This window comes from Gymnogyps californianus, chromosome Z (assembly GCF_018139145.2).
Source record: "Gymnogyps californianus isolate 813 chromosome Z, ASM1813914v2, whole genome shotgun sequence".
NCBI lineage: Eukaryota > Metazoa > Chordata > Aves > Accipitriformes > Cathartidae > Gymnogyps > Gymnogyps californianus.
The window spans coordinates 82,289,598-82,312,590 of NC_059500.1; the positions used below are offsets into that span (position 1 = coordinate 82,289,598).

The 22,993-nt window shown below is 46.4% G+C and overlaps 1 protein-coding gene across 2 annotated transcripts in view; it reads right to left on the minus strand.

Moving 5' to 3' along the window:
* The window catches only part of MYO5B (myosin VB), a 155,972-nt gene that overhangs the window by 100,004 nt on the left and 32,975 nt on the right, over positions 1 to 22,993 (minus strand). For both annotated transcript variants that reach the window (XM_050912846.1, XM_050912847.1), the window contains exons 3-5: positions 21,658 to 21,829; positions 18,665 to 18,809; positions 2,632 to 2,788 (exon numbers count right to left, since the gene is read on the minus strand). In XM_050912846.1, the coding sequence (XP_050768803.1) occupies positions 2,632 to 2,788; positions 18,665 to 18,809; positions 21,658 to 21,829 (474 nt within the window). The remainder of the gene's footprint in view (positions 1 to 2,631; positions 2,789 to 18,664; positions 18,810 to 21,657; positions 21,830 to 22,993) is intronic.

A 22,993-nucleotide genomic window follows, 5' to 3' on the forward strand; every position in this document is an offset into this window, starting at 1 on the left:
AGGGGGACATGGGCAATGAAGCCCTGCGAGAGGGAGGGAACCAGCTGCAATCCGTCTCCAGATGTTTGGGCTTCAGTCCATGGATTTGGTGACATGGCCAGAGCCCCTCCGTGCCTCTCCAGCATCTACCTGTCACCTCCCGGGCAGGTAATGCTGCCACACGCAGTGGCAGAAGGGAGAGGAGAGAATCCAGCCCACGTGCAAACATCAGGGGTGCAGCATTGCAAACAGGCGAATCCATCAAGCAGCCAAAGGAGCAACTCGTGGTGATGCAAGAGGGCCAGAGAAAGACAATATTCCCCTTCATGGCTACACCAGCCTTATTTTCTACCACCATTCCCCTGTTCTGAGATGATGAGCCTCAAGCAAGCACAGAATAAGTGACAGAAGGGAATGGACATGTATAGGAAAGAGCCCTCGGGCACCTCTCGAAGGCTGGCTGCCTTTCCCAGGCTCTCCTTGCAGACAATCTCTACCTACAGTGCAGCTCTTGGGGAACGCGCCAAGCACGCACACTTAGCAAGAATCACAGTATCACCCTATAGAATCACATTGACGTCATCCAAAACTTCTGATCATAGGACCCGACGCCTCCAGTTGCATGTAGTGGACTCCCCAGCTCCCCAGGGAATTACTCTGTGCAGTACAGTGCTGCCCACACCAAAGAGGCTGTTGCATGTGCAAAGCTGCTTCTTGCTGCCTGCGCCCTCGGCTGCTCCACTGAGCATCCACCAAGGGTTGAGGGCTCCTTGGCCCGACAGCCTCAGCATCACACCCAGAGCAAGCCCTGCCTGCTCCCTGCCCTATCCATCCACCACCACCCCAACTCCTCTGCTCGCTAAACGCACCTCCTTCCCCCAAGCCCATTTATTTACCCCTGTACCGCAGCTCACCCTTCCCCATCGCTTACGGCGCTCCCAGACCCACAGCCCCTGCTTCCCACCTCCAACCCTCCAGCACGCATCCCAGACCATATATAAAAGCAGCAGGGCAGAGGCAGAGCACACACGCTCCATTTCTGCCCAGAGCCCAATGCCCGTTCCCCAGGGAAACAAGGAGTTCACAAATCGCTACGACAAACACTACAACTAGATCATTTGCATGCTGAATTGAGCATCCAGAATACCATCATCGTCTTATCTCATGTGCTTCGATTCCTTGTCTATGAAGCAGAGATACCTGTCCCATCTCCCAGCAGGGATGTACATCCCACACATCAAACACAGCGCACCTCAGCGCTAAGGACGATTTCACGACACACACATCCCTCTACCCCATCTTCACACTTTAACTTTGGGTTTTTTGCAAACCAGGCAGTTGTCTTTTATGGTTTGTGCGTAGGCAACGTTCTCATCAATTTCCAATACAGACAGACAGGTGCCCTGGCCCCAGCACTTAGAAATTACATCCAGAACTGAACACAGGCAAGAAAATTAGAGCAATAAAATTATGGGGTCATATAGAAGAATAGCGTGCACTATGAATTTTTCCTTGGATGCTTTTAAGTGTTCCCAGGTATTGCAGCTACATTTCATGAAGGCACAGGAGGTGGGTGAGGAAAGGAGTAAAACAGCGTGAAGACCACGCTGCAGCAGATATCGAGTGTCCTCTGCCAGCTGTACACCTACGTGGCTTTTCTTACTGCTCATCTGCACCATCACTGGTTTTACCATTCCAGCTTGCACCCCACATCAGGCAGCACGATGCTAGACCATGTGTGCTGACTCTCAGGCTGGGGTGGGCTTGGTTTTCATCCTGGATCAGTCACCACCTCCGTGTCTATTAGACCATTGTGGTGGGAAGCCTCTCTGCAGGCTAAGCCAAGCCTAAGGTTAAGCAAAGGACAGGTTAAGCGCAGGACAATGCTACGCTCCACTACAGCAGCGCTGCTAGCTCCTGCCTTTAAAAGAAAGTCACACAAGTCTGAAGTGCTTAACCGACTGCGGAAAAGCCCAAATGTTGTCTTCATGCTGACTTGGATATTTTGCAAATGAAGGCACTCTCCAAAATCTGTTTGGAAAATGGGATTTAGGCACTCAGACATTTATTTTCACCATCTAGTCATACTGCAACGAAACAAAGCCGCTTTTTCCCTTTCTTTTATATTTTTAAAAGGAAATTTTTTCCTTCAGAGCAGGGATTCTCCTACAATGGGACTTGTTATTCCCTATATGATTGACAGCAACAGAAAATTAACAAAAATAACACTGCATTGAAATGTCTCAAATAGATTAATCCCTTTCTTTTCTATTTCATGCTTGTACAATTAAAGAAGATTAGGAGGTACCATGTGGTGGCAAGAGGAGGAGGAAGATGAAGATTACAAAACACTAACGATGCCAGCAGCACCGCTCGGGCTCTCTGCTCCAGAACCCTGGTCAAAGCTCAGCTCCTGGAGCCGTGCTGGGGATGCACGGGCTCAGCTTCAAGACCATCAAATAGAGGAGCAATTGGGGTGGGCTAAACAGAGGCTATCAGTGTATTTCTGCATTTTCTGTCCAGCTCAGGGCTGCTGTGAGGCTGCAAATCAGGTCTGGCTCACAAGCCTCTACGGCTCTCACTGGTTTTGTGACTTCTGGAGAGACACAGTGATCACTGCTAGCAGGACAAAGGAAATTATGCAGCTTTTACCTCCATAATTGGGCTCGACGCTAGGACTTTGGCTTCGATGTTGGTCTCGCTGGCAGAACCACCGACGGTGGCAAAGAAGCGCATGGCGTATTTGGCAGAGACCGTCTTTCCAGCACCCGACTCCCCGCTCACGATGATGGACTGGTTCTTCTCATCCCTGTTGCGGCAGAGAAGAAAAGCTTTTGTAAGTGAATCCATTATCTTGTTAATAGTTCGTTCACATCATGCAACAATCTTCCATCTTCACATGTCTCCGTCTCCCTCGCCTTGTTACCACCTACATTATGGATGCTGGGTTTATTCTGGACTCTACCAAAGTAACTGTGAATAATACACAATTGTGATACATCTCAGTTAAAATGTAAAGGACACTCTGAACATCTCCAGAACATCTCCAAGGGCTTGCAGAGACAGCGAAAGATGAACCCCTGCATGAAGCGCTGCTGCTTTCTTCACCCCTGGAGCACGTAGCCCAGCGTTCAGAAGCTCATTCCTTACACGCCACAATAACAAACCTCTGCTGTTTGACATTTGTCTGGAGAACTATTAACAGGCATTGGCTGAATATCAGCTTCTAATATTATACATTTAATTTTCCCTCCAACGCTGTCACTCAAGCATTTGAGATTGTGCTCAACAAAACATGGGCAATTAGTTGTCAAACTTGCTCGAGTAGCCTATTGCTGAGCTATTAAAACATAGATACCCAGAAAGGTTCCTCTGTGCTCAAAATATGTTAAAAATATTGCAGCTGTGAAATCAAGCACCCTAAAATTAGGAAATAGCAGAAGTCATTTGATTCCCTATGCAATTATATGAACATTAGTATTTTCACACATATCCCAACACCTGGTTAAAACTTTGACAACAATAATACAAAGCATGTCTCTGACGTCAGACTCACACCATCTATTCATGCCCAAATCCTGCCAAATTGTAAGTCACCGCTCCAAAGCGCAGAGGTACTTCTGGGACCAAGGCGTAAGAAAAAGAGGATAAAGAGTTTAAAAGCAATTCCTGGTAGACATCACTAAGTAAAGTTTGTTCAGCTCCTGAAGCTTTGCAAAACAAAGTAGTTTTTAAAGAAGGACTCGCTCGTTAATGGAAGGATGAGGCAGCCTTACCCTCTCCAAGCACACACCACATTTGCTTACAAAAGGATACAGGTGTACCAGCACCAGGACAACAAAATTCAAGCAAATACACACTGGACCTTTTTATCTGCACGTATGAAAATGCTTTGCAGGAGTGGGAAGCATTATCTTGGCACCGAGGGGCTGATGTAAACCCTTCTCCAGCCGTGATGGGAGCAGCCGCTGATGCCCCATGCCCAGGCTGGTGCCGGGTGGCAGGAGTAGCTCTGATACCATCAGAACTAGCACAGACCACCAGATACCTACAGGGCATGGGACTTTGCATGGGGAAGTTGAGAGTGCATCACCTCGTGTAGCTTTTGAGCCTTGCACGGAGCACAAGACTCATCCAGATGCTTCTTCTACTTGCAAAATTAATCATTCACACACAAAAACTTGCACAAGTCATCGCGGCTATATTAAAATACCCAGTCTTCCCACCACGGGTGCACAACATGGTGCCCACTAGATACATCCCAATACTTAATCAGTTTAATGTGCTTGAGCTGCAAGGCAGAGAAAGGGCCAAGGCAGCAAGAGGAGCTCATTTTCAGAACTACATCCCTCTAGGCAAAGATCTGCCGGCACCCGGAGCAAGTGCCTCTGCTGCAGTGGAATCCGCTCCTCAGGCTGTCATTGGCACACGGCAAACCCAGCACCTCTGCCATTTGGCCACGGACTTTGGGAAGGAGGGAGCTTTCACTACAGCTTTTGATATAAGCTCCCAACATATCAGAGCTATTGGGGTAAGCTGTAAGTACATAATTGAGTGTGTTTTTAAATAAGATCAAATTAAACTTCCCGGACTCTGCCTGGCTTTCATGAATCACAGCTGAATGCAGGCACACAAAATCCTATATACGACTGCAACAATAAATTTACACCTTGCAGTTCTCTTGACATCAGGAAACACCATAAAAATGCATTTCAGTTCAAGATACTCAGTTCAAGTTTATACCAGCGAGAGATGACAACAGAGGCTAAATGATTGCCATATACCACTCTTACACTTTCAACAAAAATACAAGCGTGCTGCAACACCACACCATTACTTTCCTCCACTGTCAGGCACGTACATCTTAATTCCTTCCAGGCTCAAGATAATTGGTTTGGAATAAAACCTCAGTCAAGTCAAACATGTAACATTTTGGTGCATACCACAACTTTCCAACACTTCCAGCAGGAGAGGACTGGCGAGCTGATTTCCAGTCGTGTTTATATTTTTCAGGGATCGATTCATAAGGTACATCTTAATCCATCCCCTGGCCAGCTCCACCGCTCTCCTGGGCATCCACCAGCAGGAAGGCAAGAGAAACCTCCAAGCACTCCAGCTATCAGGCAGTTAATGCAGAAATACCGGCCGTGAACCGAGCACAACCTCACCCAGGCAGCCAACAACCCGGAGCCAGCGCTCCCGGTGACTCATCCCGGGTGGGGACAGCCTGCACATCTCACCCAGGACTTGCTAAGTCACGGCTGCGTGCCCTCTGCACATCTTGGCAAACCCACCGTGACTCTCCCGCAGGCAGCCAGCTGGCGGGATCCAGGCACGGGGCTGCCAACGCGCCCGTCTTGCACCTTTAGACTTCCATGGGTGTGTGATAAAGCTCTTTTTGTAGCACGAGCCATCAGACACATGAACCCAACGGAGGAAAACCAGTGCCAGACCCAAAGTGAGGAAGGAAGACTAAGCACCAAAATCAGAAGTAAGCTGGATAAACCCACAGGAGCGGTTCCCAGGACAGGCGATGGCAGTGATTTATCATGGTTTATCTCTGGTTAAAGTAGGTAAGAAGCTTCACGTCTGCTTTGATCATCTTTGTGGACAACCACTTGCTGAGCTCCAGTTGTGAACATCCCATGTTGGCCATCAGTAGGACGCAATCCATAAAACTCATGTCAGCTACAAAGGAAGGAGCAGACAGAGAGGCTTTGGCATGGGCTGCAAGCGTGGATGAACAGAATATCCTTCATCACGGGTGAGGGAGAAGCAGAAGAAAGAGGTGACAACCGAGATCTCTGCCAGCAAGCACTGGCCCTGCAAAAGGAGCTCTGCAAATGCAAAGGTGCCTTAGCTTAGAGCTACACTTGCCTAAAAGTTACTTGAGAATTATCGCTTCTTATCCTTCTCAGCATGACAGGTACTGCCCAAGCAGCAAGTTTCAGGAAACATTTCCCCCCATTTTTTTCTTTAAGCCAGAAAATGAAAACTACACCAGTCTGGGAGAGACTCTTCAGTTGAATGAAGCCAATAAAGCTCAAAAAAGAGGAATTATGCATTACTTGGCATCCAGTCAGCACTGCTACAAGGTAATATTTTGTAACTTTTTTTTTTTTTTCCCTAAGATTCATAATTAAGACCTCTCCTTACCAATTTGGATCTCTTTCATAACTTCTCCATATCAGCTATTGGGGTGTGCCTGGCTGGAGGAGGCAGAGACCAACCCACCAGGGAGCCCATCCAAGGAGCTCCCCAGACCCACAGTCTCCACGGGCTTCAGGTCCCATCACAACCTGTGGCACCCCAAGTGGTTTATTCCTCCCTCCGGCTTGTCTCTTTTTAAAAGTACCCTCATTCTCCAAAAGACACCAAACCTAGCGATGAAAACCACGGCCAACACCATTTCCTGCTATTGTAGCTGCTCTGCCAGGTCACTTTTTTCCAGAGTTTCTCAAGAATTTGCCCTAACAGCTGATGTGCTGCTACATGAAATGGGCCAGGTGGGTTCTCCATGGCACAAGAAAACTTCTGGAGTTGTATTATACTACTAAAATAAAAAAAAATTAAAAAAAATAAAAAAGAGAAAGCTGCTGGCTTCCAAGCAAGACAGCAAGGCCACTCAAGCTCCTGCATTTGCAGTAACATGTCTCTTCGGTTGTTGTTTTTTTGGTGGAAAATGCATGTTCAGACATTTCTTTTCCAACTTCAGGAATAAAAGCCTTCAGGAATAAAGGCTACAGAGACTTTCCCTTCTTCGGTGTACAAGTTAACCAGCTAATGGTGCCAGCAGGGAAAGACAGATGAACCCCATGGAGCAGCTGGTAGCAAACAGGCTGCTCAGGGAGCAGAAATGGTTAAAACCAGGCAGGACTTGTTTGTATTCAGTGTGGAATAAAAAATACTGAAATGTTTGCCCATTGTGCAGGTGCGGTATGCAACACGGCTGCTTGAAATACAGTCAATTTTGGCAGCATCAGCACAGAAGAAAATTATTATGGAAATAAAGCCTGGATAAAACAAAATGTTATGGGTGAATACCAGTTCTGCTGCAGCATGGCAATGCTGTCACATCTCCTCCTGGGGCTTATGTGGCTCCTGTGCACCTCGGGGCTGCCACCATGGCTTGTTATGCTGCTACGACATGTATTAGTACTCTTCTCCCCGTGGCAAACAGCTCATGCGATGCACACTTGCCGGCACACAACATGCTCACGCTCGTCCAGCAACACGGGGTGTGCAACGAGGATTAGGCTTCAACAATGGCTGAAGATGCTGTTCCCACCACATGCCACTGCTACAGCTCAGAACTAGGTATGGGGCACGTAAAGATGCAACCCCCAACCTTCACCTCCATGGGTCTGCAGTACTTTTGTTTCTTCACTTAGAGCAGCTTTCCAGATGACCCGCAGCCTGGAAAACTAATACCATGATCTGAGCTACAGCCTCCATCCATCAGAGACGCCTGCAAAACCATCAAGGCGCAGAAGTCCAACCAGAACAAAGTCCAGGATTATTTCTTCAACGCGAGGGGCAACAGCACCTCCAAAGTGGAGGGCTGCAAGTGTCGGTGGCATCTGATACAGCCTACGGACTGCCGTCTGTCTGTGCAATCTGAACGTCTTGTTTCACTTTGCTATTTCAATGTGCCCTCTTCAAGCAGTAATACCTGTTCATAAGCTGCTATGCAGGTGAGTGAGTAACACATCTCTTTTTTTGCAGACATTTGTCATGTTATGAGCAATACCCATCAAGATTCTCACCCTTCACCACACAGAGAGTAAGAGATGGGCGAGGCGTCCAGCCCCGCAAAACGAGTAAGGCAGCCACTGGAGTTTTCACAATGTGAAAAATATCATAGAATGGTTTGGGTTGGAAGGGACCTTTAAAGGTCATTTAGTCCAACCCCCCTGCCATGAGCAGGGACATCTTCTACTAGATTCAGTTGCTCAGAGCCCCGTCCAACCTGCCCTGGAATGTTGCCAGGGATGGGGCATCTACCACCTCTCTGGGCAACCTGTGCCAGTGTTTCGCCATCCTCATCGTAAAACATTTCTTCTGTATACCTAGTCTGAAAGTCTAGTAGATATCAGGGTTTTTTTTATTAAGGCAACACCTAAAGGTGCTGCCCGAGGCAAAAAAAAGTCAGTTGTCTACAAAGAGAAAGGGCACTTCAAACAGATACCTGCGCTGATTAGGACTAGCTGCTAATTACCAGCCTTTGCATGGAGGAAACGGATTTCCCTGCTTGTTTAAGCAGTCAGTCCTTCACGTGCAGCAACGCAGAGAACACCGCTACCCTCGGAGGTGCCTCCAAACAGCCTGGGAAAGGTGTGTAGAAACGTCCAAACTTCAAGCCCGCCCAGCTGGACACAGCTCTCCAACTGTACTAAGAGCTGCACCCATTTTGGTTGCATCAGGGCAATCAGAGGTGAGACACTGCTCAGTGTTTCCATATGCAGTTCTCAGCCTGGGAATGTCATTAGTCATAGTAATATATGATTTCCCATCAATTTACCTGGTTAAGTCAGGGCTGAACATCCCTGGAAACTCCTCACTGCAGGAAAGGGGATGGTCAAGCCATGGCAATAGCAAAGGGGTTGAACTGACGGACAGTGATAGTTCCCACCACCCCTCTGTCTGTCAAGAAGAGATAGGGGACATCTCTGCACATGTATACATTCAAGATTCTTAGCCTTCACCAACACTACTTGAAAGCAGGAGTATTTGAAGACAAATATACCCCAAAAGTTCTCCAGACCTAAATCACAGTCAGAATTTTTCCAAAGTCAGCCTTCTTTCAAGCAGGAATCTAAAGCCATGAGAAGGGACCTAGAACTTATAGGACTTCTTTTCATAGTCATCTCTTCAGAAAACCATCACTGGCACCAGCAGCTTAAGCAAACCACTGCACATCATCATCTTGATCTCAGTAGTGAGAACAAAGCCAGTTGCACTAAAGACATGGCTCCTCTGAGAGGGAAAAGTATCCGAAGCAAACGAAGGCAGAGCCAGACCCTGTGAATAATTATCAGGGGTCACTCCAGCTCTAATCCCGGATCCGACGCTAATTCTCCACGTCGTGGAACGAGTCAATGAGTCTCTCCGCCGTGGAAATCATATTTAACCTACTTCTTCCAGGATGCTTGGAGGATTAGTGTTCATAAAGCAATCTGAAGATTAAAAATGCTTTAAGTAGTTTGAATTTAGCCTGCCCACAACAAGAACACCCATAAAGCCCCGACGCACAACAGGCTCTAATACACTTCTGTATTGACAGTGCTGTGCAGGCTAAAAATGAGCGTAGGTATTGCATGGCATTGTTAGCAATATATAAAAATGCAATAATCTAATTACCATTGGATTGCATCCACCCAAGTGCTAACAACAGCGATGAAAAACCGAGACAGTCTAATTCTGCCTTCAAATGAATAAACAGAAGTTGCACACTGTGAAGACAAAAATCAGGGTGTTGCAGCGTTGTAACGCGGAGAAGAGCCAGCTCTGAAATGGTCTCTGAAGCCAGGAATCGTTCCCATTTCAGTGGGATAACTGGAATTTGGAGCAGCATCGCTGCCGAGAGCGGCAGCAGCTTGTTTTACTCGTCAGCTTTAATGCAGGTTTTTAGAATACCACGCCTGGCATCATCGGTCAATGCAAATACGAAAACACAACTCTGGGGTAGTCAGACTTTTCCCTCATAGAGACCCAATAAGGTATTATTTAGCGTCCGGTCAAACAAGAGTGTTTAAGGGCATGCTTTCTGTTTGCATTATCGAACGACTGCTGCAAATGCATGTTTTATGCTGCAGCTGCTGAAGCCAGCAGCAACATAATGACAGCTTTTCAAGATGTATACATTCATCTGGGTCTTTTTTACACTGTATCTTTCATAAATAGCATGGATTACCCTATACAACTTTTTTTTTCCTTCTTTTGGGTTTTTTTGGTGGTAGATAACTTTTTATACAGTGGCTTATACTGATGGGGGAGAAGAATGAATTTTTTCACCAACCACCTACACCCACATGGGCCACACCACAGCTCCAAAACACATTTTGGCCAGGACCGCCCCAGAGCTGCTGTAGCACTTCCCCATCCCGGTACCATCGCAACTGTAAAGATAACGTTGCACCTTAATGCAACAAACTAGAGAAAGAAAACACTTTCAGCAATGCCAAAGCCTGGTGTAACATCACTCAGTTGTTGCGGGTGTCCCCGGGGGATGTTAGATCATGCACAGCCCATGCAGGGTCTTACTTGAGAAGATGCATCGGGGATGATGTACCCTCCGGGGTCCATCATGCGCAGCTTTGGAGCTGATTTGCTCACACACACCTGGGTTTTAGCAAGAAGCCAGAGAAAAAAAATGGGCTGGTATCTCTCAGTTGCTGGGAAAAAGGATAAAATTAGCAGTTTGGCCCTGAATGGGAAAGGATGAGCACGCAGAGTGATGCTCAAAGAACAGGTAACATGCAAATTAACCTTATCTTCTGCAGCAGTCACCAGCAGCGCAAAGCATTACCTTCCCTCTGTACAACACTATTTAACATGCATATCAATCTGACGTTTCCAACGCTGAGATCAAACACCACAGTGCAAATTAAGATGTCTTTGCAGAGGTCAGAGTGCTTTTATGCGATGCTCCAGCAAACCAGTTACTCCTCCCGCGAGAGTGGTGGGAGTCCCACTGGTCCCAGCTCATTAAGGTACTTTCTCCCCGGACTGCTTTGTGCAGCCAGCTGGAAATGCCCCTTCAATAGCAAAGAAAATCCTGCGTACTCAAAGTTTCTGCAAAATGCTGAGCTGTCTCCAGTCTTTCCACCAATTCCTGAGGGCAGGCAGAAAGGACGACCTTCTCCCAGGATTTATGCTTTGCATACCCCGTTGGGGAAGAACACGAGCTCCTCGGCCACACTAAAACGAGGTCAGCAATTCTTTTGTGCGCTGTTTCTAACGAGAGCAGAACACGCACCCGGCCAATTTTACTAGCTCTCTGGCACCCTGATGCTCTTTTCTGCGCTGGGATCGCACCACAAAGCATCCCTGGCTCCAACCCAAGCCACCCGCAAGCAGCAGCTGGCCCCTGTGGAGCACTGCAGCCCTGCAGATGGAGGAGGCTTTGTACTGTGTCCTCCCAAAAAGCATCACATAGGAGCAAGAATCATGCCAGCTTTCTTCTCCCCAAGCTTGTGAGATGCTACCCCAGCAGTTCAGTTCTGCGGGCACCAGGAGGACAAGTCAGTAGTTCTTCCACCCCATGGCAGTCCCAGAAGGTCTCTCCTACAGACTTCATCGCCTCAACCATCATCAGCCACTGATGTTTGTAAAACTCCTACACTACAATCTAATTAATTGCAGTCAATATACATTAGGAAAACCCCAGAAAACTTCCAGAAATCAATGGGACCATTGACTTTTGGGCACGCACTCCAAGTTCTCCATCCTGAGGTCTCCAGAACTTCACTGAGGATGTGGGATGGCAAGCAATGGCTGGGAGGTGGGCAAGGGCCATCGCAAGTCTTTCTGCTCTGATGTAATTATGATGCTCGTAAACACTGTTTTGAATGTTTAATGATACTTGATGTTACAGCTTTCACTACCTCAGAGCTCGAACAGTTCTCCTGCATCGCATCAGTAATAACTTGTCTGATGTAGCCTATTACGACTTCTTCCAAGTTGGTGATATTTCACACACGCAATTACTACTCTTAGTCAGGCACTGACCTTTCTGTACCTTAAGCTCTCCCATGACAGTGCTGTCCCATTATGAGTATTTATGGTTTTTCTATAAGGGATGTCTCATTTATGATTAAAGCTGCTAGCAAATAGCATCATTCTCTTTCCAAATTGCCAAAGAGGAAAAAAAAAAAAGAAACTAAAAAAAAAAAGGATCATTTAGTTGGCCGCTTATCCTCAGAGCATCTCTGTCCTCTCCCATAGCATGGGAAGTAAGACTGGAGGGTGTCTCCTCCAGTCCTTGGGAAACATTACCTGGAGCCTGTCCCACTTTTTTTTTTTTTTTCTTTATATCACCTCTGGAGAAGTTGTGTCCAGCTGCTTTTGCAAACCCTGAAGTCTAACACCAGCACCGGCATGTTTATGGGATAGCTCTTCCAAAACCTTCTCTCCTCCCTGTCCCACTTTTAACTAAACAGAAGAGATGCCCCTCGGTTTCTCCCCTTCCCTAATTCAAGGATATTGAGTGTTTTTTTCTTCTGGTCCTTTTTTTAGACCAGAGCTTTAGTTCTGAGATGGTACCTGCTGCAAAAACCTGCTGAGCTGCAGCACAGATCGGCCCCGCAGCTCACTGCAAACCCCCGACTCAGCCTCATTCCCCAGGAGACCTAAACCTTCCTTGCCTTTAATATAACACAGCATTCAGCCTTATTTATTGTGCCAGTCTGATTCCTCTTGCATCTCCGTCGGGGGTTAATCTCTCTTTTAACTCCTACCCGCTCTCTCATTGTGTGGTTTTTAAATCCTCTTGTAGAGCTTGAAATTTGAAGTGCTATCAAAGGACGTCCCCCACCGTGCCCATACCCCTCCCCGCCTCTATTAGCTCATGGGCAGGGTAGATGCTGCAATTTCTGCTCTTTTCCAGCTCCAGCATTGCACCCCACAGCAGAAAAAAAAGAGACCGGTCGCGGCCACGCGCAGCCCCAACGGCACCTGTATCTCTGCAAGACACAGATCATCTGTGTCGCCTGTTGGTGTAGGCAAGCAGCGATTTTTACACTTTGACATATGCTTTTGACAGTGCAATGCAAGACTTGGGTGCACTAACTTCCAACAAAAATGGAAAGCAACTACTAAATAGAGTTACCTGTCTGCAGTCCAGCTGTTCGAGCATTCAGTGCCAGAAACAGCATGCTGGCAGCAGGGCTGAAAAGGGAAGACACGCTATTTTCATATAACTTATAATTTAGGAATCACAGAACAGATGCTGACCCTGGTTTGAATTGCAGACACCGGGGGTTAGCCAGTACCCACCGAGCCGCAGGTGAGACCAGCAGCCCAGATAAGCAGAAGCTCATCCACCAAATCACTCTTGCATTTCTTATTTTATTTCTTTTGCAAGAACTATCGACAAGGCGCGAGGAGATCCTCACACTGGGAAGGAGGAAACTCCAGTCTAACCAACAGGTTACCAGAACACTTGCTTTCCCACCAACATTGCAAGAGTCTGTTAAGGTCTGCAGAGCCCTTTCATGCTCCTGGCAGAACGTTAAGATGTTCTGGATTTCTGATTTAGCAGAGTTATACATGGATCAGATCAAGATATTTTTGTCTGGTCGCATGGAACAGCTTTGCAGACATCATGCATCTGTGAAAGCATCAGCCTGATGGATGCACCAGTGAATAAAGAGCATGGCACTTCACCCACTCCACACGCTTCTTAGGAGGCTTTTGCAAGTCCTTTATAACCCGAGATCTTTTTCACCGTAACATTTGAACATTGCACTTATTTTGTGTTTATTAGCTGACATGGACTCCTGCCATGTCATGCTAATTAAGAGGTCCGCACATGTGATATAATGTTGCTATCACTGGGAAACATACAGAATATACAGCAAGGGGTTTACGATGCTTTTGCCGTTTGATTTACGATTTGAGCAAAGACCACCTTCACTACCTGCTCCCCATTTTTGAAAGATGTTTGACAGCCTTGGGAGGGCCCATTCTCCTGCCCCGTCGCCCACAGCAATGCTATTCACACCACATACCTCTATCATCTAGTGCTGTTCAATTCTGCATCTTATTAAGTATAATGCATGACTTTTAAAAAAAAAAAAAAAAGGCATTAAGAAACCTTACTTGGACTAGCAAGTCCTGGCCTGTGCCCAGAGTGAACCCAAATCGGTACAAAAGGAAGAGATGGGGGCCAAAGACAGAAAAGCCACACAAATATATTCACTACTCTAGCACACTGCAGTGATTTTCCTAATAGACTCAGCTCAGCATCTGCAGACAACACAGCGACCACACTGGCAAGCCGAGCTGGCCAAGGACAGCTGGGGAGAAGAAAAATGGGGCTGCAGACACAAAGGGAAACATCTAATTAAATATCTAACTAAAGCCCCAAAGGCTGGGAACGGGAAGCTGGTGTTGCACTGTCACCGTGCAAACTTTGGTCACCTCCATGGAGCTGGCAACAACTGATGGGACATATTCATCGAGAGGAACACGAGTCAGGGCGAGAAGTGAGAAACAATCCCTGCTCATGCATGGAAAGCTGCTGGTTGGGCTGACTTCAGCAGAAATAAAGTTTCAAGGGGGATTTTTGCTACACTCCAGGCTTCTGCCCAGAGTGATGACACACAAGGAAATTAGAGCCACCGCCAGGATTTGGGCACACAAGGGATCTTTTGTTCCTCTGTAAGAAAAGCAAGAAGCAATCAGCCAGGGCACTGGAGGCTGCGCTGGCTCTCCGGGCGATCCTGGATGTTCCCCCAAAGCTTTCAGTCCACTTTCAGGAGTGCAAACGCCTTCTGCAGCACCCAAAGGTGTAAAAGGCACCAACACCCAATTCACCTCGCCAGGCAGCATCAGGAGGACGGAGACCAAGACCAGAGGAGGAGATGGTTGCATTGCCCTGCAGATAATACGCATCCCAAAGCACAAATTGCTTCAAACCCCACAGCCTCAGTTATAAGCAATCACTAAAGGATCCATCCTTCCACCCCCCCAACACTTGACTCCACTGCCTCCGGTAGCAGGACTTGGAGCAAATTAACTCCATGCTGTGTATTTTGCCTAAAACAATACTGTTTCAATGAACCGAGTGCGCTTAGTCTCACGCTGGGTATGCAGGGAGTTTCTAAAGAGCTGGTCACTGTAAAAATTAGAGGCTGTCACATATGACTTTTAATCACTTGCCTTTTTTTAAGCTGTTTTACATGCAAGTGCTGCAAAGCAACTCTCTGCAAAGCATAGAGAGTTTTACCTCTTTGGTAAAACCTTTCATTTAAAGGGGAGTTTTGACGCATGCCCAAATCATAGTAGGTGTTCAGATGCTTTGTGAACTATTTTGTCCCAAAAAAGGGATCAAATGTTGTTATACACCCTCTGCAGCCCCTTGTCCAGCCCACCCACAGGTTTTTATTCCCCCCTTTTTTTTTCCTCCTTTTAAATTGGCATTTCCTGATGACAAGACAACACCAGACAGAGGATCCAGCAGAGCTTTACAGCCACCTGTGAAGATGCCTCCAGTCCCATCTCATGGACACTATGAGCTTGAGGCAGGTGAGAAAGCACAGGACAACTTCACTAACACTTGTACACCAGCAAATATGTTAAGTTCTGCCCTGGCACCCTGTCTCTACATGGCAATGGTATACTAGAAGCCCAGAGAATTAAAAATCTAATTGCCTCCAACTTTTCTCATTTAACAGAGGTTAGATTTTGTGCCCTTTTTCCTTGCCATCTACTCAATCCCATTCAGGTCACCTCCACTGCGTCCTCCCAGTGTGCTCTGGGCCACTAATAAAGCTAAAATATACATATATATTTATTGCATACATATATTATGCATTTTATATAATATATTATATATGTGTATATATTTATTATATTTTTAATACATATATATATATATATATAAAAAACCTTGCCTTCTGCACTGGAGAAGAGCTATTCAAGGTGACTTCACGGTTCCTCATTATGTCCTTGCTCTGGTTGTCCTACAAAAACATGACACACCTTGCAGCCTTCCTTATCCAGGTCTTCATGAAAAGGACGAAAAGTTTGCCCTCAGAGGACCACTGCAACTTGAAACCCCGCAGCAAGGGAGAAGCTGGCACCATCAGCCCACTCACACACTTGTTTGAAGTTTGCGCTATTTGCCTGTGGCCCCAAAAAAGTCTCAAGCGCCATTTCAGCGACGCTTTTTTGGAAGGGTTTATTACCCCAGTGCAGTGTCTGATCTCAAGGAAGCAGTTTACTGACAGTCAGCTTATGAAGTTCTGCTCTGCCACGCAAATTGCATGAATATTATCTGACAGACATATAGAAAAGCATGAAAATGAAGCCACTCATTGCAAAACTTGGAGATGACACTCCACCAAACACCAGGCAAGCTCACGCAGCAACGACTGCTCAGTGGCTCCAGCAAGTTATGTACTCAGCACCTTTTTCCTCAGTGATGTTTCAAATAACGTCAGCTGTTTCCAAGCAATCTTCCACAGAGAAAGTTTGTTTTACCTGTTTGATTTTCTTTCTTACAAGGAGGACACTCTTGTTGAGAGAACACCAGAGAAATTAAAATAGAATGCACATCTGCATTATTAGTCTCACTTTTCTATGGTGTGATTTTCATTTAATTCATTTTTAGAATGAATAATTCCATTTTTTAAAAATTATGTAAGCCTATATATGCATATACATACACAAGTACACACTTATATAAATAAATAAAGAAACCAACCCAGAAGGCTAGCCAGAGACTGCTTTCCTGCTCTCAGTCAAATTGCAAGTTTGACTTTCTGAGATTGCAGGTTTGAGTTTTATTCCTGGTCTGTAGGACACACCAGACATAATGCAATTGTTTAAAAGCTAAGACACTGCAAAACGAGTGATGGTTTTGCACCAGTTTAGGTTTAACACACTCACAGACCTCCATCCTGATGGCCGAGCTGCCCAAGTACCCGTGTCCCACCATGTTCACGTGCACCCCCATTGCCTAAAGCAGAACTGCAGATACAAGGCATCTCGCAGAGTCAGTAATTCAGTTTAAAAAAAAGCAAAAAGTAGTCCTGTCCAACACACTGCCATCCATCACACGAGACACACCATCCACACACCGTGCTTAAGGAGCTCCACCACTCTCCCTGCAGCACTGCAGAGGGAAAAGCCCGGATGAAACTGCGGAGAACACAATGTCTACCCAGAAGCTTTCAGATTTAAAATATAGTGTGCTACATTTTAAGGCACATTTCAAATAACCAGGTAGATTCCTATAATCCACGTTACATTCTCCTCTCAGTCCCATCTGAATCCCTCTTTTGTACCCAAGCCTGCAATTACCGTAATACCAGCCTGAGACAGAAAGCACCAGAGCAGCGCTGAACAGTGAGCGTCTTGTTTAAGAGCTTTGAAGGCGGTTATTTCCATGTCCCCTTCCAAACAGAGCAGTCCTAACCATCCAGAGACAGCAGTTATCAATTATAGGTGGCTGTCAAAAGTAGATTTACTCTGATAAGGAGGAGAGCAGAGTCGAGCACCTCTGGCTACAGCTCTGTTAGCCCACTGCCTGTAAAATTACACAGGGATGTGGGAAACCACCAAGTCTTCCCTAGCACCGACTTCAGCAGAAAAGCAAGTCATTGCCTTATATTTTAGACACACGCCCAGGAAAATCCACGGGTCCTGTCCACGTTGGTCAGCAAAACCCTGACATCTTCTAAAAAGAACCGTGCAGCTTGCTGCTCAGCCTGGATTCACGTAACAAGGACACAGCCCGAAGTCCTCCTCTTTCTACAGACAGCTCCCCAAATTTCTAAATTCTTTTCAAAGCAGTTTTGCCCAAAGCACAAGCACTTGCAGGAGGTCTGAACTGCAGGCTGGAGTCAGTTTGGGTACAATCCATCCGATCTCCGCCCATGGCAGTGCTCCTCCAGATGCATTTCTGGATTGAACTCTGGCTCATCTTTGATTAGAAACGCATCCTAACTCACTACTTAAAGCCAAGACACAGCAGAAAACAGGCTGCAACCCTTGGTAAATGGATCAGTGCTTAAAAAAAAGCACTTTGCAATTAAAAGCCAGGGCTGTATAAAAATCACAGCTAATCCACAAGCAAATCTAAACACACCGTGCGAGTCCAGACAACTATAATAGAGTGATCCCCGGTGCAACAACTTTCAGCTTCCTCTCAAATTCTCTTTTAGATCATGGCTTATCTGGTAAGAACAAAATCCTGCATCTGTCTTCAGCCACACAACAAACACAGAAATAAGTAAAGTAAAACTCACATGAGATTCATCTGGTGAAGACACTGCTTTGAAGGACCCATAAATATCTCCAAATATCTGCCAGTCACCTCCTAACTCAAAATCACAGTGTCTCCATAAAGACGACTAACATTAGCTTCTAGGCTTAGTCTGATTATCTCACCAAATTATCTGAAATGCGGTTTCCTCCAAGCTATTAAACATGACATTTGCAGAGTGGTTTGAATTTCTTCCAGGAAACTCATCCAAGAGAGCAACAGGAGAAGGATCCCCATCTGAATCACGGTTGCACCGAACCCATAAGTTCCTGAGGACCACAGAGATCCCCATCAGCCCAGCCGGCACGGCAGTCTCGGCAGCTGATAACGGGGTCAAGTCGGCAAGCAGAATTAATTAGAAATACCTGACCTCGAAGAGATTTCGGTGTGAAGCAGTTCTGCACCGTGCAAGGGAGGCTGCTGCAGGAACCAAGTCTTGCATCTCGCAGAAGAGGGACAGAGCTACAGCACGTGTGGGTGAAGACGGCCACCACGACGGGGAGATACCATACCAACTCGGGGATATAAAAGCATGATAGAAGACCCCGTATCCTCAGCAGAGGAGAAAATCTGGAAGTTTCACACTCTTTTCCGCAACTTCACTTTAATTGCATATTTGCAATACTTAATTGCGTATTTGCCCGTTTTTGATCCGACAGTTCGATCTGACCCGTTGACCGAGCGCCTACTCACCTGGCCATCTGCTTATAGGCTTCCTCTGCCACCGCAAAGATGTGAGGATCCATGTCCCCCATGTTTTGGCCACTGTACGCGTAGATGACATCTTGTTCGTAGATTGGCAGCTGCTCATATGGATTGATGGCAACAAGTACAATACCTTAGAACAGATAAATAGACAAATATGTTACAAACCAAGCACAGAGTTAATACTTCAGGCTTTTCAGGGCTTGCGTTAGTTGTTTCGATCCATTTTTCTAAATACGATGCTTGGAGGAAAAAAAAAAGGATGATAAGGGAATGGGGAAGGACTCCTAATTCTTATCTCAGCATCTCCTTCAAAGTGCTATGCTTTGATAGCAAGGCAATAAGCTCCCGCACAGCTACAGGAGGCATACGAAACTGGTGAGAAGAGCAAATATATAATAATCTTCATTGTGTGAAGCCACACTTTGCAGGAGGAGTGAGAAGAGGAGCTAAACAGTGCCTGAGCCATCACTTCAGAAAAGCAATTCCTATGCAACCAAAGCTCTGCTAGACCCAAACAAATATCCCAGATTTTCCCCTTGCTTAAATTCTGAGTAAAAGCTCATAACAAAGAATGTACTCAAATCAAAAGGAAATGCATAAATCACAGGAAAGGAATGCCACAGCCTGCATTAAAGCTTTAATGTCTCTTTCCTCTCCAGCTCTAGGAACACCGTGCCTGCCCGGAGGAGGCAGTGAGCCCAGGAATTAATGAGAGGCAAAGCCACGTGTGGTGCTACCTGTGTGCTCGAGAGAGCTGGTCTGCACCCTGCAAAACTGAAGCACTGACAAGTTCCACCTCCAAAGTACCTTCAGGTTTTGCAGGTTTAAATTGTTATTATACGGAGCTCCAGAGAGCACGTGGCTGGTAGGAGTGGGTGCTGTGCTCCCAGCCCGGCCGATTCAGGGCTTGGGTACGCTCAAATTACAGCCCAGCACGGGAACTCTCAGCCTGCAGCGAACACCAGGATACGTGACTTAACCCGCAATGAAAGGCAAAGGTCAGCTAAGTCACATTACCTGCCTCCGCGGGATATTAACCCAACAGCTTCACCTCACCGTGCCCTGCTTCTATCTGCTTGCATCTTGGTTCTTTTAGGGTCACGCACCTCTTTCCCTTAGTCGCCAAAACCAGACCTGTAGCCGTGATGCACACCGAGCTGAAGGGCAGCAGTTGCCTCAGCACTTGCTGCCAGATAAGCACTTCTCTCCCCTTCTCAACTACTTTATAACCAAAGCACAAGGTACACTGCACCCATGCAGAGCTTTGCAGCTAAACCTACCTTGCTAAGCCCAAAGGGCTAAGCCTAAACCCATGTATCTTCATTAGCACGATGCTGTGCTCAAGATTATCATAAATCTTCACGAGAAGCTGCATGAATGAAACCTCACTGATTTTGGATGAAAGCAGGCTTGCAGCTGACTGGGAGCACACATGCAGCTGCAAAAGGCTGCAAGTTATGCCAGTAGTCTAACATTACACATCATTAAATATTTAAAGGAAAGTCACCACTACTACCAGCTGCTAAGGCCACGTATTTCAAGGGCATTACTCTAAAGAAGAGTCTCCTCCTGCCAAGCATTTTCTCAGCAGAAGTTGCAACACGTAATCATAACTGTACATACCAGCCTTAACCCTGCCACATAAATAGTCCCATGCATTTCACAAAAATCTTGCAACTTATCACTTAGAGAATCGTTAGTCAGCATCAGTGCTAGCAAGGTCATCTTGAGTGCCAGCAAGAGGGCTCAACATTCAATATTCTCCAATGTAACCGAATAAAAACGGCTGAATTGCCTTCTTCCTTTGTTTTTAGGTTGCAGTTTGTTGCCATCCATTCACAGGTAACTGCTGTCGAATGGTTTTGGCAGGCCACCCTTCCCAGGACTGACAAACCGAAGTTCACCCCTGCCCTCCTCCTGCTTTGAATGTAAGAGTTCTATGACCCCCAAAGTCATCAAGAAGAGGAAGGAAACAACAGTGCAGCAAGGGTTTTTTTGCAGTCTTTCAGGAGGAAAACCCGCTATGGACATTTCTCAGTTGGATCGCATCTTTCTGGCACACTGCTGTTCTCCAGTGGTTTGCTAGGTCCTATTTTTTTCCCTACGTGCAAAGCTGGCCTCCAACTCATCTGACAAGACATTCCCACCAAGAGTTACTGTCGTGGTTTAACCCCAGCCAGCAATTAAGCACCACGCAGCCGCGCGCTCACTCCCCCCACCCAGTGCGATAGGGGAGAGAATCAGAAAAAAAAACCTCGTGGGTTGAGATAAAGGCAGTTTAATAGGACAGAAACGAATGAAAAAATAATGATAATGATAATAATAATATGACAATAGTAATACTAAAAGAATTACACTATACAAAGCACGCAATGCACAGTGCAATTGCTCACCACTCGCCAACCGATGCCCAGTTAGTTCCCGAGCAGCTATCCACCCCTCCCAGCCAGCTCCCCCAGTTCCTGTACTGGGCATGATGTCATATGGTATGGAATAGCTCTTTGGCCAGTTTGGGTCAGCTCTCCTGGCTGTGTCCCCTTCCCAGCTTCTTGTGCCCCTCCAGCCTTCCTGCTGGCTGGGCATGAGAAGCTAAAAAATCCTTGACTTAGTAGAAACACTACTTAGCAACAACTAAAACATCAGTGTGTTATCAATATTATTTTCCTATTAAATCCAAAACACTGCACTATACCAGCTACTAGGAAGAAAATTAACTCTGTCCTAGCCGAAACCAGGACAGTTACATACATGGACCGTGAGCTCAGGAAGTTCACAGTGCACCAACCCTCAAAAACCACCTCTGGTTTTGCAACCTAAAGCTTGTTGGCACACGCTCGTGTCTCCCACCTGCCCCAAATTCACAGGCCCCAGCCCTTCCTCATGCCACAGCCTCTGGCTTGTGGTCTCAAGGGGTTTCTATGTGGACATGCTCTAACCCACTGCTTTCCAGGAGCTGAACGCATGGCCTGGACACTCACCACAGTACGTGTAGATGTGGTTGGACTCGAGGAACCTGACTTTGAGGTTGTGGAGGACCGCGGGCTCGTGCAGATAGCTCAGGGCTGTCAGGTCATTCTCTCCCACCAGGATATCTGGATTGCGCAGGAAAGGCAGCTCGTTTCCTTGGAGGTCAACAGGATATTCGTAGAGCTGAAGAGATGCACACGAGGAACATGAAGAACAAAAGCTCCTTTAATGTCTTATAACTTGTCCAAGCATAACTCTATCCTGATACGATAAAATACTTATACATCCTGCTATAAATAAAATGAAAGCCCCTGTATGCTAAATGCTATAGGGACCTAGATGACACACTACCAGGTGACAGGTCATCCCCTTGGTAAATGGCTTTGAGCTGGCCAACTGATGGTCCACAAGCACCAACCTGAGCATACCCGAGTTGTTTTCAAGCCAGCCTTGGGGCAAATAGCCTTTAGCATGCTCTGAGCAGTAACAGGCACCATTACAGAAAACCGCAGCTTCATTTGATCTAAGCATCTTCATGCTCTTTGAAAAGCAGCCTCATTCCAAACTAGACCATATTCTTCCCATCAGAGTCATTTCTCAACTCATTTTTAATTCAAGTTACTTTTATACTCAAAACCTTACGCTCCTTCAGGCAGAGAAGGACAGAGAGAAGCCTGGAGTCCCTGCTGCTTCAATATCTGAAGAGCCAGGTTATGCCACTGAAGCATACGACTGCCCATATGCTAACTATTTTTGACTCATCTCCAAATGAACAGCAGAGCCAACAACTAAAGAAAAAGTGTAAATTTTTCTTCCTTTACAGCGGAGGAAAAAAAATTGCCTGTGATGTTGCTTCCCACAGGGTGTCTCCAGAAGGGGTCCTGATGCTCAGCTCCCAGCAGAAGGGAGGAATCCCAGTTTGCAAGCAAAGGGGCATCACCACCGTTGGGTAGTGGTACTACTGGATCGCTGCCCATGCAAACAGCACAAGAAAAGCTGACCCAAGTACACAAGGACAGGCTCACACAGCACGTCTGAGCACCTCAGGCTTGTTTTATACTCCAATTCCACATTGCCAATGCCATTTTTCAAGAGTTTGCGCTCAGTCTCACATCTTAATGGCAAACACACCAGGGATCCCTTGTGATATTCAAAAATCAGCTTTTCATTCAGAAGGAGTACTCTTGCATACAGAGTACAGCCAGAAACCACAAAATCCATGAAAATTCGCTTAAAGCACAAGGACAAAAGAGAAGCACTAAACAGTTGGGTAATGCATGTTGGCTGTCAGGAACAAAAGGCTTTCAACAGCTTCGCATCCCCCGAAGATATGTACGCTCGGTATCC